At 40.9% G+C, this 19,892-nt stretch overlaps 1 protein-coding gene across 10 annotated transcripts in view; it reads right to left on the reverse strand.

The window, feature by feature from the left end:
• Positions 1-19,892, reverse strand: part of LOC140481390 (glutamate receptor 4) — a 324,446-nt gene that overhangs the window by 107,282 nt on the left and 197,272 nt on the right. For all 10 annotated transcript variants that reach the window (XR_011961514.1, XM_072577502.1, XM_072577497.1 and 7 more), the window contains exons 7-8: positions 13,730-13,897; positions 7,193-7,297 (exon numbers count right to left, since the gene is read on the reverse strand). Coding sequence is in view for 9 of the 10 variants with exons in the window: in XM_072577502.1 (XP_072433603.1) it covers positions 7,193-7,297; positions 13,730-13,897 (273 nt within the window). In the remaining variant the exon portion in view is untranslated. The remainder of the gene's footprint in view (positions 1-7,192; positions 7,298-13,729; positions 13,898-19,892) is intronic.

Consider the following 19,892-nt stretch of genomic DNA (forward strand, 5'->3'; position numbering starts at 1 on the left):
AGACACTTCACACACATAGCAGAGCCTCCAGCTACATGTCCATCTCTTGGTGCCTCTACATATCTCCAGTTATTTAACTACAGCAGGCACGTAATCCAAACACAGTTATTGATCTTTTCTCCTCTCACTCTTACTCTTGCAGAGTATGGCTGAGCAGGCAGGAACAAGAATGCTTGGGTGTCCTGTGATCAGTGCGGAACATGTTTCTCCACATCATTGGATCAGCTGCAACAATACCTGTGGTATCCACTGTGACTGGGAACATTGAGGATGACAGTAAGTTCCTTTCTATCCCTCTTCTTGCCTCTCAGCACACATTCCTCTTGCTGTCTGGCACAACAGACAAGCTGTAAATGATACGCCCATGGACCTCCTGCTTTGCACTCTATCCCACCTCCCACACACAAACATTGACTTCTGCTTTCCTGCTTTCACATCTTGAAGAACTGCTGTCTGCCTAGTCATATCAACCCGAAGAAGATGAGTGAGAGTAACAACACAGCATTGAGGTAAGGGCACCATCTCTTGAACTGATGTTCAGATGATGGTCTTGATGATCTAGCATAGAGCGGAGCTCTGAAAAGCCACATACACCAAGATGCTGGGTGCAGTGCTTGGTCTGCCACTATCACATCCCTATCACAGTGAAGGAGTGTGAAAGAATCTGATTCCGAGTTGGTAAGGGTATCTTGAAGAGTTTTGGCTCAATCCCTCTCTAATTTTACAGATCCAGGGGCCCTGATGTCTCATTATCTATTCTAGTTTTTCTACAGACAGGTCTTCAACCTCTCTGCTATTCCTAAGAAGATTTGGAAACGTGCACCGCTAAATCCAGAAACTCATCACAACATCTCCAAAAACACTCCAGACACTATTTAAAACCATGATTACACAAGGGCTTCCAGATCACCACAATGTTTGAGCAGGACACAACTTGCAGCTGAACATGTGATTCTTTGTGAATGTCCTGCAAATTGATTGAACAGTCCCACATGGTCTAAATTTGGAAAATGGGTATTAATATCAGCCAGTTAGATTATGGGATGTCATCACAGGAACCATACTTCTTCTTCTCAAGGGGCCACACCCATGTAGACAGCATCAGAAGTGGCTGGTCGTGCAGGGAGAACCCTCTGGAATGGGTTTTATCATTTTTATTCCCACCATGTGGCAGCGTTACAGATTCAAACTTCTCACCCACTGCATTCTGAATTTCAAATCCTTTCAGAAATCTGCTAAGCTACACATTTTTAAAACTTGGAAGATGAAATTAACATCCTAAATTGTGATGTGACCATGCAGACATTAACAGTACCTCAGAATAAATAAACCAAGGATGATAATGAAACTCGTTTTCTGTTTTAGCGACTCAAAGTGTGCTGGAGTGCAGTATCTATTCATTTCCATTGGAATATATTCTGGATATAGCTGTGGTGGTGTTCAGGAATTCTGCATCTTGCACATGCTGATGAGGGGATTTGTGCCTATTTAAGGATTCCACCTCCAAAAAGGAGAGTGACATATATGAAGGCAAGCTTGTCTCTATATTTCTGTTTTGGGTACATGGAGCAGTCCATCTTCTGCAGCCACACTGGCACCATACCCCACCTTTTCCTCCACAACATCAATGACTGTATCAGTGGTACCTCATGCTCCCATGAGGAAGTTGAACAGTTCATCAATTTCACCAACAAACACTTCCACCCCAACCTCAAATTCACCTGGACTATCTTGGACATGTTTGTCCCCTTCCTAGACCTCTCCATCTCCATTTCTGGCGACCGACTCAACATGGACATCTACTACAATCCCACCGACTCTCACAGCTACCTGGACTACACCTCCTCCCACCCTGCCTCCTGTAAAAATGCTATTCCTTATTCCCAATTCCTCCACCGCATCTGCTCCCAGGAGGACCAATTTCACCATAGAACATCCCAGATGGCTTCCCTCTTTAAAGACAGCAATTTCTCCTCCCATGTAGTCGACAATGTCACCCAGCACACCTCCTCCACTTCCCACACCTCCGCCCTTGAACCCCACTCTTCCAATCACAACAAGGACAGAACACCCTGGCTCTCACCTTCCACCCGGCCAACCTCTGGATACAATGCATCATCCTGCGCCACTTCTACCACCTACAAACAGACCCCACCACCTGGGATATATTTCCCTCACCACCCTTATCTCTGTTTCAGAGAAAGCATCCCCTCTGCGACTCCCTTGTTAGGTCCACGACCCCACCAACTCACCTTCCACTCCCTGCACGTTCCCCTGCCAATGCAAGAAGTGCAAAACCTGCACCCATATCCTTCCCCTCATCTCAATCCAAGGAACCAAAAGGACCCTTTCATATCTGACAGAGATTTACCTGTACTTCCACACAGGTCATCTACTGTGTCCGTTGCCCGCGATGTGGTCTCCTCTACACTGGTGAGACAGGATGCTAACTTGCGGAACGTTTCAGAGAAAAACTATGGGACACATGCACTAAATAACCCCATTGCCCTGTGGCCAAACACTTTAACTCCCTCTCCCACTCTGCCAAGGACATGCAAGTCCTCGGCCTCCTTCACTGCCAAACTCTAGCCACCCGACGCTTGGAGGAAGAATGCCTCATCTTCTGCCTTGGGACTCTCCAACCACACAGGATCAATGTAGATTTCACCAGTTTCCTCATGAACTTCCCCCACCTTATCCCAGATCCAACCCTCCAACTCGGCACCACCCTCTTGAACTGTCCTACTGTCCATCTTCTTCCCACCTATCCGCTCCACCCTCCTCTCCGACCTATCATCTTCACCCCCACCTTCATCTACCTATCGCATTGCCAGCTACCTCCCCCCCAGCTCCACACCCCGCCTCCCATTTAAGTCTCAGCCCCCTTTGCGTCCCCTACCCCCCATTCCTGATGAAGAGCTTATGCTCAAAACACCGATTCCCCTGCTCCTTGGATGCTGTTTGAATGGCTATGCTTTTCCAGCATCATACTCTTTGACTCTGATCTCCAGCCTCTGCAGTCCTCAAATCTCTTCTATATTTCTGTTATCATTCTGTTACCAGTCTAACCAGCGGCCTCTATAAACCCTGCTGGAAGTTACCCAACAGAAAGATAGGTTTGTAATGTACATTACTATGGAATCAGGAGGATGTTCCTTCTTGCTTCAAGGATTTGTTAAGGGACATTTCCCATTCAAACTTCCCAAAAGAAGAAACATTTCTCTCTGCCTCTCCACCCATCCATGGCTTTGTGACTCTGGTTTCAGGTATGAGTTTTGCCCCATGTAAATGTGATGATCTTGAGCCTGAAGTTGTGTTTAAATGATTGTCTCTTGTATTTCAGTACCATACATAATGTCCACAACATATACTAAATCTGACATGCCGTATTGAAGCTACAAAGTAAAAATAGGAAGAGGAGCAGACATTATATTTTACTTTAATAATGCTGAACTTCTGATCTAAAGGACATTCGCCTGAATTATTATTTTTCAACCCCTGTGACTGTGTCAAGAAAACTAAATAGAGAAAATCCACAATCACAATTGACTTGACCGAGGCAAGAGTTCTGATAATCAGCTTTCTCATTTTCAGCTATGGTTTGGTGGAGAGGTGCAAATAGTGAAACATGTACAGGCAGCAACTTGCAAAAGCAACATTATTATATCACAACAAAGATGAATTCTAAATTGCTGGTCTAATATGGAAAAGGTAAACGATTTCTCATTCCCACGCACACACCTTATCTTATATCATTTGCTCCTCTGTCATATGATTTCAATGCTCCAGGTTTAGCCATAGTTCATTTTATCTACAATATGGCAGGCAAGAAATGTGCACCCAGTTGTTAATGTGTAGATATTGTTTATAGCTATCTGTTTTAGATCATCATTGGATAAACTGCAATAGCTTTGAAAATCACTATCACACTAAAATATACCTCAATAGTTACAGGCCGGATGTACACAATAAGTCACGAATAAACTCATTAATAATAACTAAATAAGAGGGATTTCAGGAGAAGTGTCTTTACTCAGGAAGTGATTAATGTGTGTAACTTGCTACCACATCGTACCATAAGACCATAAGATGTAGGCGTAGAATTCTGTTATTCAGCCATTGGGTCTGCTCCACCATTCAATCATGGCTGATATGTTTTCAAACCATTCTCCTGCCTTTTCTCTATAAGTTGTAACCCCCTTACTAATCAAGAACCTATCGCTCTCTTAAATACACTCAATGATGTGGCCTCCACAGTCTTCTGTGGCAATGCCTTTTCACAGATTCACTATCTTAAGGCTGAAGAAATTCCTCCTGATCTAAAGGGTTGTCCCTTTGCTCTGAGGTTGTGTCCTCAGGTCCCTTCTACTCATGGATCTTCTCCCACTCTATTCAGGCCTCCCAACTTCCTGCAAATTTCAATCAGATCCCTCCCTCATCCTTTTAAATTCTTTTGAGTACAAACTCAGAGTCCTCAGTTGCTCTTTATATGACAAGCCCTCCATCTCTGGGATCATTCTTGTGCTTCTCTGGAACATCCGTCCTTTGATATGGGGCCCAAAATTGCACACAATATTCGAAATGCAGATTCCAGATTTAACCCTCTTGAACTGTCCTATTTGTCCATCTTCCTTCCCACCGTGGGCGGCACGGTGGCACAGTGGTTAGCACTGCTGCCTCACAGTGCCAGAGACCCGGGTTCAATTCCTGCCTCAGGCGACTGACTGTGTGGAGCTTGCACACACGTGTCTGCCTGGGTTTCCTCCGGGTGCTCCGGTTTCCTCCCACAGTCCAAAGGTGTGCAGGTCAGGTGAATTGGCCATGCTAAATTGCCCGTAGTGTTAGGTCAGGGATAAATGTAGGGGTATGGGTGGGTTGTGCTTCGGCGGGTTGGTGTGGACTTGTTGGGCCGAAGGGCCTGTTTCCACACTGTAAGTAATCTAATCCTATCTGCTCCACCCTCCCCTCTGACCTATCACCATCACCCCTGACCTGCATCTACCTATTGCCTTCCCAGATACCTCACCCACACCCCACTCTCCTATTTACCTCTCAGCTTCCTTCCCCACCCCCTCATTCCTGATGAAGGTCTTATGCCTGAAGGGTTGATTCTCTTGCTCCTCGGATGCTGCCTGACCTGCTGTGCTTTTCCAGCACCACACATTTCGACTCTGACCAGACGCTTCTATAGCCTGAGCAGTACATCTCGGCTTTTGTTTCCTCACCCTCTTGAAATGAGTGTCAACATTTAATTTGCCTTTTAATAAGACAATCAGAATAAATGCATTTGTGTGTAAGCAAAAGGAGTGTGAAAATATGATGATGGGGCAAGATGAGACTTGGTTATGTGGCACATCAACATTGCCATAGACTTGTTGAACCGAGTAGCCTGTTTTTATGCTGTAAATGCTATACAAAACTGTCATGGAGGTACAAAGTTCCATTTCTAGCATTCATGGTCATTGCATTCATTTACAGGCAAGGAAATGTTGAAACAAAGTAATCAATATCAGAGTTTTTGCAAACTGTTTTTAAACCAGAAATGAATGTCCTGGATACAATGGATTCCACTCTTGACTGTGGTAGTTCTTGAATAACCTTTTATGGACCAGTAAATCTGCCAACTGTGATGTGAACTCTGACTTTGTGTTTTTCACTTTTGAGATAGGAACATTTGAGTTTTCTGTGTCTGAAGTTAATTATTGATTGCTAAGTATTTCTGTAGCCATGATGATTCCTCTTTAAACAGTTTTTGAAACCCAACTTTGGAATTAATGTGGTTTTTGGAAACATTGCTATGGCTTTACAATTGAACAAGATAACAAGCTCCAGTTTGGCAGGTCAAGAGGGGTTGGTCCAAGGTATCGGAAATTTCTAAAGTCACAGAAAAAGATGTAGTTTTCATTTTGTGGTTTGGGTAGTGCTGTAAAGTCCTTAGATGAAGGTAACTGTATAAACTAGTGCCCCTGAGAACAGACGCATATAGTAAAACAGGATTACCTCAAAGTATTGAGTACAGTTGGGAGGTCATGTTGCGGCTGTACAGGATATTAGGCCACTGTTGGAATATTGCGTGCAATTCTGGTCTCCGTCCTATCGGAAAGATGTTGTGAAACTTGAAAGGGTTCAGAAAAGATCTACAAGGATGTTGCCAGGGTTGGAGGATTTGAGCTACAGGGAGAGGCTGAACAGGCTGGGGCTGTTTTCCCTGGACCGTCGGAGGCTGAGGGGTGACCTTATAGAGGTTTACAAAATTATGAGGGGCATGGATAGGATAAATAGACAAAGCTTTTCCTTGGAATCAGGGAGTCCAGAACTAAAGGGCATAGGTTTAGGGTGAGAGGGGTAAGATATAAAAGAGACCTAAGAGGCAACTTTTTCACACAGATTGTGGTACGTGTATGGAATGAGCTGCCAGAGGATGTGGTGGAGGCTGGTACAATTGCAACATTTAAGAGGCATTTGGATGGGTATACGAATAGGAAGGGTTTGGAGGGATATGGGCCGGGTGCTGGCAGATGGGACTAGATTGGGTTGGGATATCTGGTCGGCATGGACAGGTTGAACCAAAGGGTCTGTTTCCATGCTGTACGTCTCTATGACTCTATGACTCTAAAGAGTTAATTAAAGTGCCAGACCAGAACTGTTGGGACAAAATTCTGAAGAGGTTTTTAAAGAACATTCAGGCACAAGTTATAATAACTCCAGGAAAAAGATATCTGCACTGCCAGTCTAGAGTTAAAGTCAGAGGTGACCTAACCCTATCAAGACATTACAAACAGACTCTGGTGTGAGCATTGTATGAAGTATTTCTGGGGTTCAGACAAGATGTTTTTTGGGTGCAGCACAGGGCTGCATTTTATTCAATTCAAAAGTCATTTAGTTTTTCCAGTCTATAAAGGAGTGTTTTGAGATTACTGAGATTGTAATTTTATTGTGTTTTAAGTAGATAATTTGGTTATTTTTTCCTGATCTTTTGTTAAAATGAAATCTACAGGATTGTTTAAGTGAAACCAAACCAAAACAAAAATGACCTGTCAAGCCAAGTTTCAGTGTGGGATCTGACTTGTCCAATAGTAACATCCTCTGGGATTATTGTATAACACACTCATTGGTGTAATTACTGGCATTCTTGTGCAGGAGGTGAAAGATTTGCTAGTATTCATGTCTTTTGTCACTCAGGATAGCTTACCTTTCTGTGGCCTGTACTTTTCAGCTCAAATACATCAATTGTGAAGTTTGTCCGTCGACCATAGTTATCAAATTGAACATTTCCCGTTAAGCCCTGGATCCGTACCTTGAAAAGAATACAATCGGAAACAGATTCATTATAATCTCTGCTGGAATTAAAAATTACAGCGCAGTTTGAGACAAAGGCAATTTTCTGTTCCAATTTTCTTTCCTGCTCCTCTACAGATGATAACTAATGTTGAGATTCAGTTGTAAGGGGAGTGGTGGCCATTTTGTTTTGTAGATAATTGTTAGGAAGGCACTGCCTGAAAGGTAGGTTCCTTTGTAACTATCAAACATCATTGGATATAGGCCTGTAACAGCTATGCCTGCTATGGGATAGGAGCAAGAGAATGGAATGAAATTGATTGTGCTCTTAAAGATCCAGCTCAGGCACAGACCCAGAGATACTCAGACAAATAACAGCATTCTGGATATTTTCCGAGCTCAGATCAGCACAGACTAGTAAAGTAATATAACATTCTTGTGACATCGCTTCACCAGTGCAATATTATTTCATATCTCATTTAATGGAGAGAAAATAGGGATAAGATTTTGTTGAACATAGATCATTGAGCAACATAAAACAAACATCCTTGCCACTGTGAAATCCTTTCTTTTGAGCTAAAGTAGCTCGAAACATTTTCAGCTAAATGTTATTTTTGCATGGTTTCTGGAATTCACCATTAAATGAAGACAGTTAATACCTATTGACTACAGGGTAAGATTTCCTTTGGGAGCCATCTGTAGTGAAACAGAAAGATGTAAACTTCGTCAACCTGTTTATGACTCTTCTTTATGAACAACTTCTCCATATGTTGCCTTCGAAAACCATAGGTAGCATTTCACTTTCTGATGGGAGTATTAAATTTACAGGGTTTAGAGCAATACTGTAGCTCTTTCAGGTGCTGGCTCTCTGTAGGGGATCACAGAATTGTGATGTTATATTAGTTGCAATAAGATGGAAACTCACATTGCAAACTGTAATCTGACATTCTTCATTAGAGTTTTAGTCATTACATGCCCACGCCTGGCCATGAACAGTTTGGCTATAGCATGCGATATTCACTATCCTCAAACATGCTCCTTTACCCCAGACAGAAAGCTTATACTTTTGATTTCCAGCTACAGTTTTCCTCTAACATCTGCCTTTCAGGATTTCAAGGGATGTCCTTCTTAACTACTTGAAAGACTGTATTCAGTGATTTTAAAAAATGATTTTCTTCTTTTTGCTGTATAATAAAGTGTACTAAAAGGGCAATTCGCTGACCCATTCTCAGGCTTTTGTCAATATTGTTAACTACTTGATGTTAGCTACTTTCTGGATAATTCCACGATCTATGTAACGAACATTGAAGGTGATGAAAACTGTGCAGGGATTTTCTTTTTGGTCATTCTATACATGTCTGCATTACTTATAACTTGGAGAATTTGCACTTACTTATATCTATGAATGAAATTCTTGAGTACAATCTCTAAATTAATTACAGCCGATTATTTCTCAGTTGGATGAATCTGAGTACAGGCCCTCTCATGGTAGTGTCTCTACCCCTGGGCCGGGAGTTCTATTTTCAAGTGCCACCTGCTCCAACATTCCTCTTTCAACCAATTACACCAGAATGTAGCTAGTTGTCATCCCGCTGCTGCTTAAAATGTACTATGAAAAATGGCTCTTTGTCCGCTGCATTCTATGTAATAAATTGAATGTAAAATGTTCAGAAATTGCTGTATACACACAAACCTTTCTTCCTCAAATGAATCAGTTTCAAAGTGTATATTAGATGTATGTGAATCCAGGGGTACAGTTGCACAAACTGAAAGTCCTTATATAAATTTCCAACTTCAGGGCTCCTGATAGAGTTTTGAAACTTTAAATACATGCTTTTAATTGAGGTATATGTGTGCCATGATTTTCTGTAAATTTATTTTAATTTCTTAGAATACAAAAGGTGGCATGGTGGCACAGTGGTTAGCACTGCTGCCTCACAGCGCCAGGGACTCGGGTTCAATTCCCACCTCGGGCAACTGTCTGTGTGGAGTTTGCACATTCTCCCCGTGTCTGCGTGGGTTTCCTCCGGGTGCTCCAGTTTCTTCCCAGTGAAAGATGTGTGGGTCAGGTGAATTGGCCGTGCTAAATTTGCCCGCAGTGTTAGTCAGGGGTAAATGTAGGGGGGTGGGTTTCTGTTCGGAGGGCCAGTGTGGACTTATTGGGCTGAAGGGCCTGTTTCCACACTATAGGGAATCTAATCTAAAAATATCTGAAACTCTGAGGCACATGCATGGGTACATTAGGTCTTGTTGTTTTCAATCAGTATCAACTCTGACCTCTTGAACTTTTACATTTACTGAAACGACAGCATGCAGTATAGAGTTTGTAAAAGAGGAAGTTTTATGCAATTTGCATCCTGGCTCAGTTGTACAATATTACCCGCTATATATCAGAGTACATATCAATATGAATCTGGCAACACAACCGTGTATTGTTAATTGAATGTTGAGGCCAGGCTGGGCATGTGGAGAGAGGAGATGGGGCAGTTTGGCAAATTTGCAAAAGGGGTGCTTTTTTTGTTCATTTGTTTCTAGAATGAGAGCAGTGTTGTCGAAGCCCATCCTCAACTCTCCAGGCTTTCTTGAACTGTTGCAGTCCTTAGGGGAGTAGGAAAACACACTGGAGATTTCAGGACTCTGACCAAACGACAGTGAAGGAATGGAAATATATTTCCAAGTCAGGATAAGGTGTAGGTTCAGAAGGGAACTTGCAGGTTGTAGTGTCCCCATGTACCTATTGCCCCTCTCCTTCTTGTTAGCAGAGGTCTTTGATTTGGAAGGTGCTGTCAGAGGAATGTTACTGCAGTGCATTTTATAGTTGGTACATGTTGCTGCCAAATCAGTGAAGGGAGTGAATGCTGGAGGTGGTGGATGTGGAGCCAACCAAATGAACTGCTTTGGGTGATAAGCTTTTCAAGTACTACTGGGGCTGCACTCATCCAGGCAAGCAGGCAGTGCACTCCTGACCAGTGCCTTGCAGTTGATGGGGAGACAGGAGGTGAGTCACAAGTCAAAGAATTCCTAGTCTCTGATCAGCTCTTGTAACCTGAGTATTTAGAGAATTGATCCAGCTCAGTTTCTTGTCAGTGGTAATCCTCAGGATATAGATAATGGGAGATTCAATGATGACAATGTCATTGAATGTCAAGGGGAGATGGTTAGATTCTCTCATTGGAAATGGTGATTACCTAGCAGTTGTGTGGTGCGGATGTCATTTGCCACTTATTAGCCAAACCTGGATGTGGTCCTATACAACAGGATGTATATCATCAGTAAATGCCAGTATAACAGGATGTTTACTGCAATACTGGCAAGGAGGAGAATACATCTGGCCTCTGAGTGTTCCAATATTAAAATATACTGATTTTAATTTTACAAAGAGCAAGGAGGCATGTGTTTCATATTTCCTGTCAGTCTCACAAGACTTATATCCCGCATTGCGGCCAGTATTAAATCTTCTACCTCATAAATTCCAATTTTGTATCTTCAAAGGATAGAAATAAGGTTAAAAAGATTTGCTCCCTACTTCCACTTTCTATTCCAATTCACATTTTATCAGTAGCTCTAACAAATTCCTGTCATTGTACTTGTGAAGAGCAGAAATATTAGGCTGCACAGCAACATAGGAACGTAAGAGCAGCAGCCATTTTGGCTTCTAGAGCCCACTCTGCCATTCTTAATCATGGCTGATCATCTCGTTCAACACAACTTTCCCACATAACCTTAGTAGTATCTAGAAATCCATAGATTCTCTAATTTGAACATACTCAATGACTGCACTTCCACAGGTCTCTGGCATAGAGAATTCTAAATGTTCACAACACCCAGAATGAAGACATTCCTGTGTATCTCAGTCTTAAATGACTTTCCCATTATTCTGAGACCACATCCCCTAGTTCTAGATGCTGCAACCAGTGAAAACATCCTTTTGACATCTATCTTATCTATGTTTTAATGAATGTTGTAATTTTCAATGAGATCATTTCTCATTCTTCTAAACTCTGGAGAATACAGACCTAGTATCCTTAATCATTCTACAAAACACAATCTCAGCATTGCAAATAGTTGTCTGATGAACGGCCATTGCACATCCTCCATGGAAAGTACATTTTCATTATGAAACACAGCATCTGAAGAGATGGCCCAAAGATCAGGGAGCAAGGGTTCTTTATTTCGTTGGTAACAGGTCAATTCAAGCACAAAGGGAAATTAAGGTTAAGTAAAAAAATATTTACATGGCTCAAAGCCTGTGGTTTACATTATATTTGGGAATTCTTTGTCTATCTGCTTCCCATGAGGCTTCCTTTCCTCAAATACCCTTTATTTTCTAGAGAGTATATTGAACTGTGCCATCTGGAAACCCCCTCTCACCATCACCAACTGCTCCTGGTAATCCTGTCACACAGGAAGCAGTCACACCAAGGTTCCATATAATTGAAATGAGACTGTTCTACTCAAATCCTTGTGTGATAAAAGGCTAATATACTATTTGACTTCCTAATTGCTTGTTTTACCTATAATTAACTTTCAGTGACTTATGAACAAGGACACCCAGTTTCCTTTGGACATCAGTATTTTCAAATCTTCCATATTTTAAGAAAACTGCTCCACCTCCATTCTTCCTACCAAATTTGATAAACTCTTTTTAATCCTCATTACATTCCATCTGCCAGGACATCCCCCATTCACACAGCCTGTCTAAATCCTCCTGAAGTCTCTTTGCATCATCCTCTCAATGAACAATCCCACCTAATTTTGCATCATCCACAAACTTGCAAATATTGCATTGGGACCCTACATTCAAGTAATTCAAATGGATTGTGAACAGTATAGACCCAAATGCTGATCTTTGTAGAATTCCAATATTCGCAGCCATCCCATCTTGAGGATAACCCATTTATTCTTACTGTTTTTCTCCTTTAACCAATCCTCAATTAATGCCAATATATTATCTCTCATCTTACACGCTCTCAGTTTGTTTACTAACCTCATGTGTGGGACTTTAATGAAAGCTTACTGGAAATCCAAGTACAGCACAATCACTGGTTCCTCCTGCTAATAATATCTTCAGACACTATAAAATCAAGATTCACCAAGCATGATCTTGCTTTCATAAATCCAGACTGACCCTGCCCAATCAGATCATTACTTTATGTGTCCAGCTACCATATTTTTATAATAGATTCTAATATTGCCCTGCTACTCATTTCAGGCTAACAGGTCCCCTGACTTTCTTAAATAGTAGATTTACATCTACAACTTTCCAATCAGAAGGCATTGTTCCAAAATATGGAGAACTTCGATAACTGATTACCAATCTAGAATCACATCCAAAGTCTGACTGTTTGTCTTTTCTCCTCACTTTTGCTTTCCATTTTTTTTTGGTTTCTGCACTGAGTTCCAGTCTCTCGGTGAGGCAATTCTCAGCTTTGTCAGTTCAAGGCATTTGTTAGCAAGTAGTTGGCTTTGGAAACCGTAGCAAATTGTAAATTAATTTGCTTTGTGACATTCAATGCCTTGATATCAAGAAGCGTATCATCTATAAATGACACTTTTTGTGATAATAAGCTTACTCTGTGGGTAATCACATCGTCAAACCAATGTACTGCCATTCCTGAGGGAATGCCAAATTCATCAAAATATTATGTCTTGTTACTGGATTTTCACAGAACATTTGGAAATTAAGCCACAATGGATTCATTTAATCTGGTATGTCTTGATTTCATCAAGTTCACAGCCTCCTACACACTCTTGGCAGGCTTTTGAAAAGGCCACTGATAATTGTCAGGAGTCTGATCTAGCGTGGTGCTCCCTCCATGGGATGTGTGAGACTAGGGCAAGCAACAGCATGTTTCTTCAGCTGAACAGATTGCAGAATCCTTTTCGAAGCATGTCGGATCAGAACTAACAGGTCTAATTGAGAATAAATAAAACTGGAACAAATGCAACTCTAGACTTGTAAAAATAAATTTTCAGGGCAAGAAGGTGTGTTTTGACAGAAGTTAAGACTTGTGGCATTAAAGGATCACTTGCACTTGAATGGGCAAGCCCTAACTTTGACAAAAATAGAAACTGCTTGAAAAGCTCTGCAGGTCTGGCAGCATCTGTGGAGAGAAGTCCACAGATGCTGCCAGACCTGTGAGCTTTTCCAGCAATTTCTATTTTTCTCTCTGGTTTACAGTATCTGCAGTTCTTTCGGTTTTAATTAAGTGGGTACTTAGTGAACAAATAGCACAATGTTACCTTCTTCATGCATTTGAATGCTGAATCTCCTAATGAGTAATCAAGTTGGCAAAGCTTTTGAAGGAGCAGGGCAAATTGGAGAACAAATTTCTGATTTCAGTATTCAGCTGCACATACACAGGTATTGATAACTGTGATTTGATTCATTGTTTCATAACACTAAGCACTGATAGAAGGGACAATTTAACAAAGTGAATCATTATCATACCTGTTTTAGTGCCCTTTCTGTGTCAATACCTTGAACCCAAGGAGCAGCAGGATTAGCAAGACAATCTCCAGCATTTCCTTTTCTTGAAATCCCAATCCGTTGCCTGCGGAGGTAACGGAATGCTTCAGCCATAACAAGTATCCCATCGTACGTTAGTGCAGATGTGTACTGGAAAGAAGCATTCAAGTTGGTCAAAATGCATTTTATTTAATCCAAGCTTTTCTTTATTCAAAAGAAATTAAAACAGAAGCAACAGGCTAACTACACATATATTTAGCTTGGACTTGCTAACATCATCAACAGTAATCTTTCGGCTTATAATACACCTGTGGTAAAAACATAAACTTTTCATTGTGCTTGAGTTTTATTAATGTTATGCTCATCCTTATCTTGGACACTGGCTTTTTAATAAATTCCAAAATCAATTTGCTGAAATGTCTGGTTTCCTAAGTCCAAGAAGTGCTTTAGGGATGAATCACTGAGCCTTGTTCCTGCAATCGTAACAATACATAGAACTCTCATTCTGATAGAGTTACTGTGGGGTTTTGATTAGATTGTTAGCTTTACATCGGCCAGAATGGTTAGGTTTCTCAAGTTCTTTCTGTTATGGAAAATTCGTGAAATGTATCCCCAAATGGTTGAAAACATTTCCCTGTTAAAAGAATTTGTACTTTACATCAAAATGGAGTTGAGTAACATACAAAAATGGAAGCTCTTTTGAGAGGTCAATCAGATGGCACTTTTCATAATGTCAGCTTCAAATTTCTTAAGCAGCAAAATTAAAGGCTTAATTAAAGAAAGTGTGAGAAATTCCATAACTCCAGTGGTGCAGTGAGCAACACAGAATTGCAATCATGGCAAGTCATCAATTTTCACATATAGTCTTAGAGGATGTGCGTTCTCCAACTTCAAAATATATACAGCTCTTGCATGAACTCTGCTCCCAGCCGTCAGCTCAACATTATTGCCATCCTTGGGTTTAGCCTTCAATGACAACACACGTACTGAAACGACTGCTTATAAATAATGTCCCAATCTCCATAATAAATATGACTGACTTGTCCATGAACTTAGGACTGAGAAGGCAGTTATTCTTAACAAATATTCTTAACTGGTCATAAATTGAGTGTAAGTGGTGGTTTCAGAAGCATATGATGAATAATGGATTAATGAAGGACACACACATACAAATTATACAGCTGACATTTATTTGCATTACTGAAATGCAATGGGCAATATCATTAAGTCTGTCACATGAACTGTTCTGTGAAGGCGATACATGGGAATTGAGTTCACGAGTTCACAGAACAAGGTTGAATTCTGGGTTCATCCAGGAATTGTGGAATCATCCACACAGCAATTCCAGCTGAAAATTTGCAAATCCAAATGGGAAACGGCTTCATACAATTGAATTAAAAAGGGACATGGGAGTCCTAGTTCAGGATTCTCTTAACACACATGATCACTTTGCTGTCAGGAGGCAAATGCAATGTTAACATTCATTTTGAGACGACAGAATACATGAGCAGATATGTACTGCTGAGACTGTATAAGGCTCTAAAAATACCATATTTGGAATGCTATGAAATGGGGGAGATACTAAATGAGTATTCTGCATCTGTATTTACTGTGGAAAAGGACATGGAAGATATAGACTGTAGGGAAATAGATGGTGACATCTTGCAAAATGTCCAGATTACAGAGGAGGAAGTGCTGGATGTCTTGAAATGGTTAAAGGTGGATAAATCCCTAGGACCTGATCAGGTGTACCCGAGAACTCTGTGGGAAGCTAAGAAGGGATTGCTGGGCCCCTTGCTGAAGTATTTGTATCATCGATAGTCACAGGTGAGGTGTCTGAAGACTGGAAGTTGGCAAACGTGGTGCCACTGTTTAAGAAGGGTGGTAAGGAAAAGCCAGGGAATTAGAGACCAGTGAGCTGGAATTTGGTGGTGGGCAAGTTGTTGGAGGTAATCCTGAGGGACAGGATGTACATGTATTTAGAAAGGCAAGGACTGATTAGGGATAGTCAACATGGCTTTGTGCGTGGGAAATCATGTCTCACAAGCTTGATTGAGTTTTTTGATGAAGTAAAAAAGAGGATTGAGGAGGGCAGAGCGGTAGATGTGATCTATATGGACTTCAGTAAGGTGTTCGACAAGGTTCCCCATGGGAGACTGATTAGCAAGGTGAGGTCTCACGGAATACAGGGAGAACTAACCATTTGGATACAGAACTGGCTCAAAGGTAGAAGCCAGAGGGTGGTGGTGGAGGGTTGTTTTTCAGACTGGAGGCCTGTGACCAGTGGAGTGCCACAAGGATCGGTGCAGAGCCCTCTACTTTTTGTCATTTGCATAAATGATTTGGATGTGAGCATAAGAGGTACAGTTAGTAAGTTTGCAGATGACACCAAAATTGGAGGTGTAGTGGACAGCGAAGAGGGTTACCTCAGATTACAGCAGGATCTTGACCAGATGGGCCAATGGGCTGAGAAGTGGCAGATGGAGTCTAATTCAGATAAATGTGAGGTGTTGCATTTTGGAAAAGCAAATCTTAGCAGGACTTATATATTTAATGGTCAGGTCCTCGGGAGTGTTGCTAAACAAAAAGACCTTGGAGTGCAGGTTCATAGCTCCTTGAAAGTGGATTCACAGGTAGATAGGATAATGAAGAAGGCATTTGGTATGCTTTCCTTTATTGGTCAGACTATTGAGTATAGGAAGTGGGAGGTCATATTGTGGCTGTACTGGACATTGGTTAGGCCACTGTTGGAATATTGCATGTATTTCTGGTCTCCTTCCTATCAGAAAGATGTTGTGCTACTTGAAAGGGTTCAGAAAAGATTTATAAGGATGTTGCCAGGGTTTGAGGGTTTGAGCTATAGGGAGAGGCTGAACAGGCTGGGGCTGTTTTCCCTGGAGGGTTGGAGGCTGAGGGGTGACCTTATAGAGGTTTACAAAATTATGAGGGGCATAGATTGGGTAAATAGACAAAGTATTTTCCCTGGAGTCGGGCAGTCCAGAATTAGAGGGCATAGGTTTAGGGTGAGAGGTGAAAGGTATAAAAGATTCCTAAGGGGCAATGTTTCCACACAGAGGGTGGTACGGGTATGGAATAAGCTGCCAGAGAAAGTGGTGAAGGCTGATACAATTGCAACATTTAAGAGGCATTTGGATGGGTATATGAATAGGAAGGGTTTGGAGGGATATGGGCTGGGTGCTGGCAGGTGGGACTAGATTGGGTTGGGATATCTGGTCGGTGTGGACAGGTTGGACCGAAGGGTCTGTTTCTATGCTGTACATCTCTATAACTCTATAAGTTGTGCTGGTATTGGAAGGGGTTCCAGTGGAGGTTTACAAAAATGACCCTGGGGTTAAAGGGCTTGTCACATGAGATGGGGTTGAGGACTTTGGGTCTCTGCTCAGACAGTATAAAGGATAAGTGAACAGGAGCTTGTGAGAAAAATAATGCAATAATCATAAGAGATTTTTAATCAACAAGTACACTGGAAAAATCAGGTGGGCAAAGGTAGCCTTCGTAAGAAGTTCAGATAATATTTTTGAGCAGTTCCTTAGAACAGCATGTACAGGAGTCAACTGGAAAGAAGGCTACATTAGACCTGGTATTATGCAATGAGACAAAACTAATTATTGACCTCATACAGATGACCGAAAATGTATTGCTGGAAAAGCACAGCAGGTCAGGCAGTATCCAAGGAGCAGGAGAATCGATGTTTCAGGCATGAGCCCTTCTCCTGAAGAAGGGCTCATGCCCGAAACGTTGATTCTCTTGTTCCTTGGATGCTGCCTGACCTGCTGCGTTTTTCCAGCAACACATTTTTCAGCTCTGATCTCCAGCATCTGCAGTCCTCACTTTCTCCTCATACAGAAGACACCCAGTGACCATAATATGACTGAATTTGTGTTTGGTTTGAGGGAGGGAAGAATGTCCAAGCCTTGTATTTTAAACTTAAGTAAGGGTGATTGTGAGGTAAGAAAGCAGTGCTCGGTAAAGTGAACAGTCAATAAAGATGTAATGGCAGACATTTAAGAGAATATTTCAAAACAGACAGAATAGAGAAACAGGAAAGATCATGTTTGATGGGAAGACCCACTCCAGTGGTTAACTAAAAAAGTTAAAGATTGAATCAATCTTAAAGAAAGAGCATATAATTACATAAGAATTGGTGACAGGTCAGAGCATTGGAAAAAAAATAGAAAACAGCAACAAATGGCTGATAGATCAATGTGATGGGAAAAGAAATAGAATATGGGAAATAGCTAGCTGGAAATATTAAAATGGAAAGTAAGAGTTTCTATAGATATCTATAAAAGGAAAGAAAAAGTTAACAAATTGACCACTCGTCTTTTAGAAAGAGAATCTAGGGAATAAATAATGGAAAATAAAGAGAAAGGCAGTTGAATTTAACAGGTATTTTTCATCAGCTTTCACAATACAGCATACAAGAAATATTCAGAAATAGCTGTGAATCACAAATTTGGGAGGGAGGAACTCAAGAAAATTACAATTAATGAGTTGGAATGAGGAAATTGCTGGAGCAATAGGTTGGCAAGTCCCTAAGGCCTGATGAATATCATCCTAGAGTCTTAAAAAAAAAGTGGCCAGTGAAATAGTTGAACTGTTGTTTTAATTTTTTTAGAATTCTGAGATTCAGGGGAAATTCCATAGGATTAGAAGATAGCAAGAAGGGAGAGAAACTGAAAGCAGCAAACTACAGACCAGTTAGCTGAACATCAGTCATAGAGAAAGTATTAGAAGCTATTATTAAAGACAGTGTAACATGGCACTTATAAAAATTAAAAGTAATTAGGTCAAGTCAACATGGTTTTGTAGATCGGAACTCAAGTTTAAACAATGAGGAGTTTATTAACAAAGTAGCGTGTGCTGTTGATAAACGGGAACCACTGAATGAAATGTACTTAGATTTCCAGAAGATATTTGACACGATGCCATATCAATCACTATTGTGGAAAATGAAAACATATTGGCATGGTGAGCAGATGGTTCTCTTTTAGCTAGCCAGAGGTAAGTATTTTGGTGCAGTGGCCTCAATATTTTGTAAATGACTTGATTTGAGGGACCAAAGTTATGCCTGTTAAACTAGCAAATGACACAAAGATAAGCAAGAAAGCAAAATGTGAAGAGGGCATAATGAGGCTGCATAGAGATAGAGTTAGGTCACATGAGTGGGCCAAGATTTAGTAAATAAAATATAATGTGTGAAAAAATGGAAGTGTCCATTTGGCAGGAAAAAAAATTAAAAACACATCACCTAAAAGGTGGGAGATTATAGAGCTCTTAGGAGCAAACAGATCTGGCCAAACCACAAGATCTTAGTATATAGGTATAGCAAATAATTCGGAAAGCTATTTAAATTGCAAGAAGAATTGAATATGAAAATAGAAGGGTTATGCTTCAGTGGTACAGGGCACTTGTGAGACTATATCAAGAGTATCATTTACTGTATTGGCCTCCTTATTTAAAGAAGATACATTTGTACTAAATGCAGTACATAGATGGTTTACTCCATTAATAGCGGGAATAGGTAGGTAGTCTTAAGAAGGATAGGTGAACAATTGGGAAAATGTTGGAATCTATTATTAAGGAAATACAGTGACGACATCAGGGGTGGTGAATTTGCATGTCTTTTCACTTCACTCCTGAGTTTATTACAACTGGAGTTTGAGTTTAAAAGGGAGGTATTAGTGTCAAATTAGAGGCAGAAAGTAACCCACAATAGAATTGAATAAAAGAAGAGTTATGAGGGCTTGTATGGTCTATTCCTAATCCTATTACTTATTTTTCTGTGAAGACTGTGTCCCTTTTGTCAACCTTAAATTAAGGACCATTTACAGAGCAAGTTTGTGTAGGATGCAACAAGTGACAAACTGGACTCCTTGACATGGTTATCCATGGTGCATCATCTGATCCTGTGTTTCTTTTTCCATGCCAATGGATCATTGATATGATCATAAATTCTACTTGGGGAAAGCTCAATTATATTTCTGCTTTCAAATGTCTACATACTGTTTGAGTAGCTGTAATTGTAATATCCAATAATGCAGTGAAGAACACTGAAATTGCTTTATCCTCAACCAATCATTTTCTTGATACTGCTACCACAATAGAAAAGGATTTGTGTGAT

This window comes from Chiloscyllium punctatum, chromosome 9 (assembly GCF_047496795.1).
Source record: "Chiloscyllium punctatum isolate Juve2018m chromosome 9, sChiPun1.3, whole genome shotgun sequence".
Lineage (NCBI taxonomy): Eukaryota > Metazoa > Chordata > Chondrichthyes > Orectolobiformes > Hemiscylliidae > Chiloscyllium > Chiloscyllium punctatum.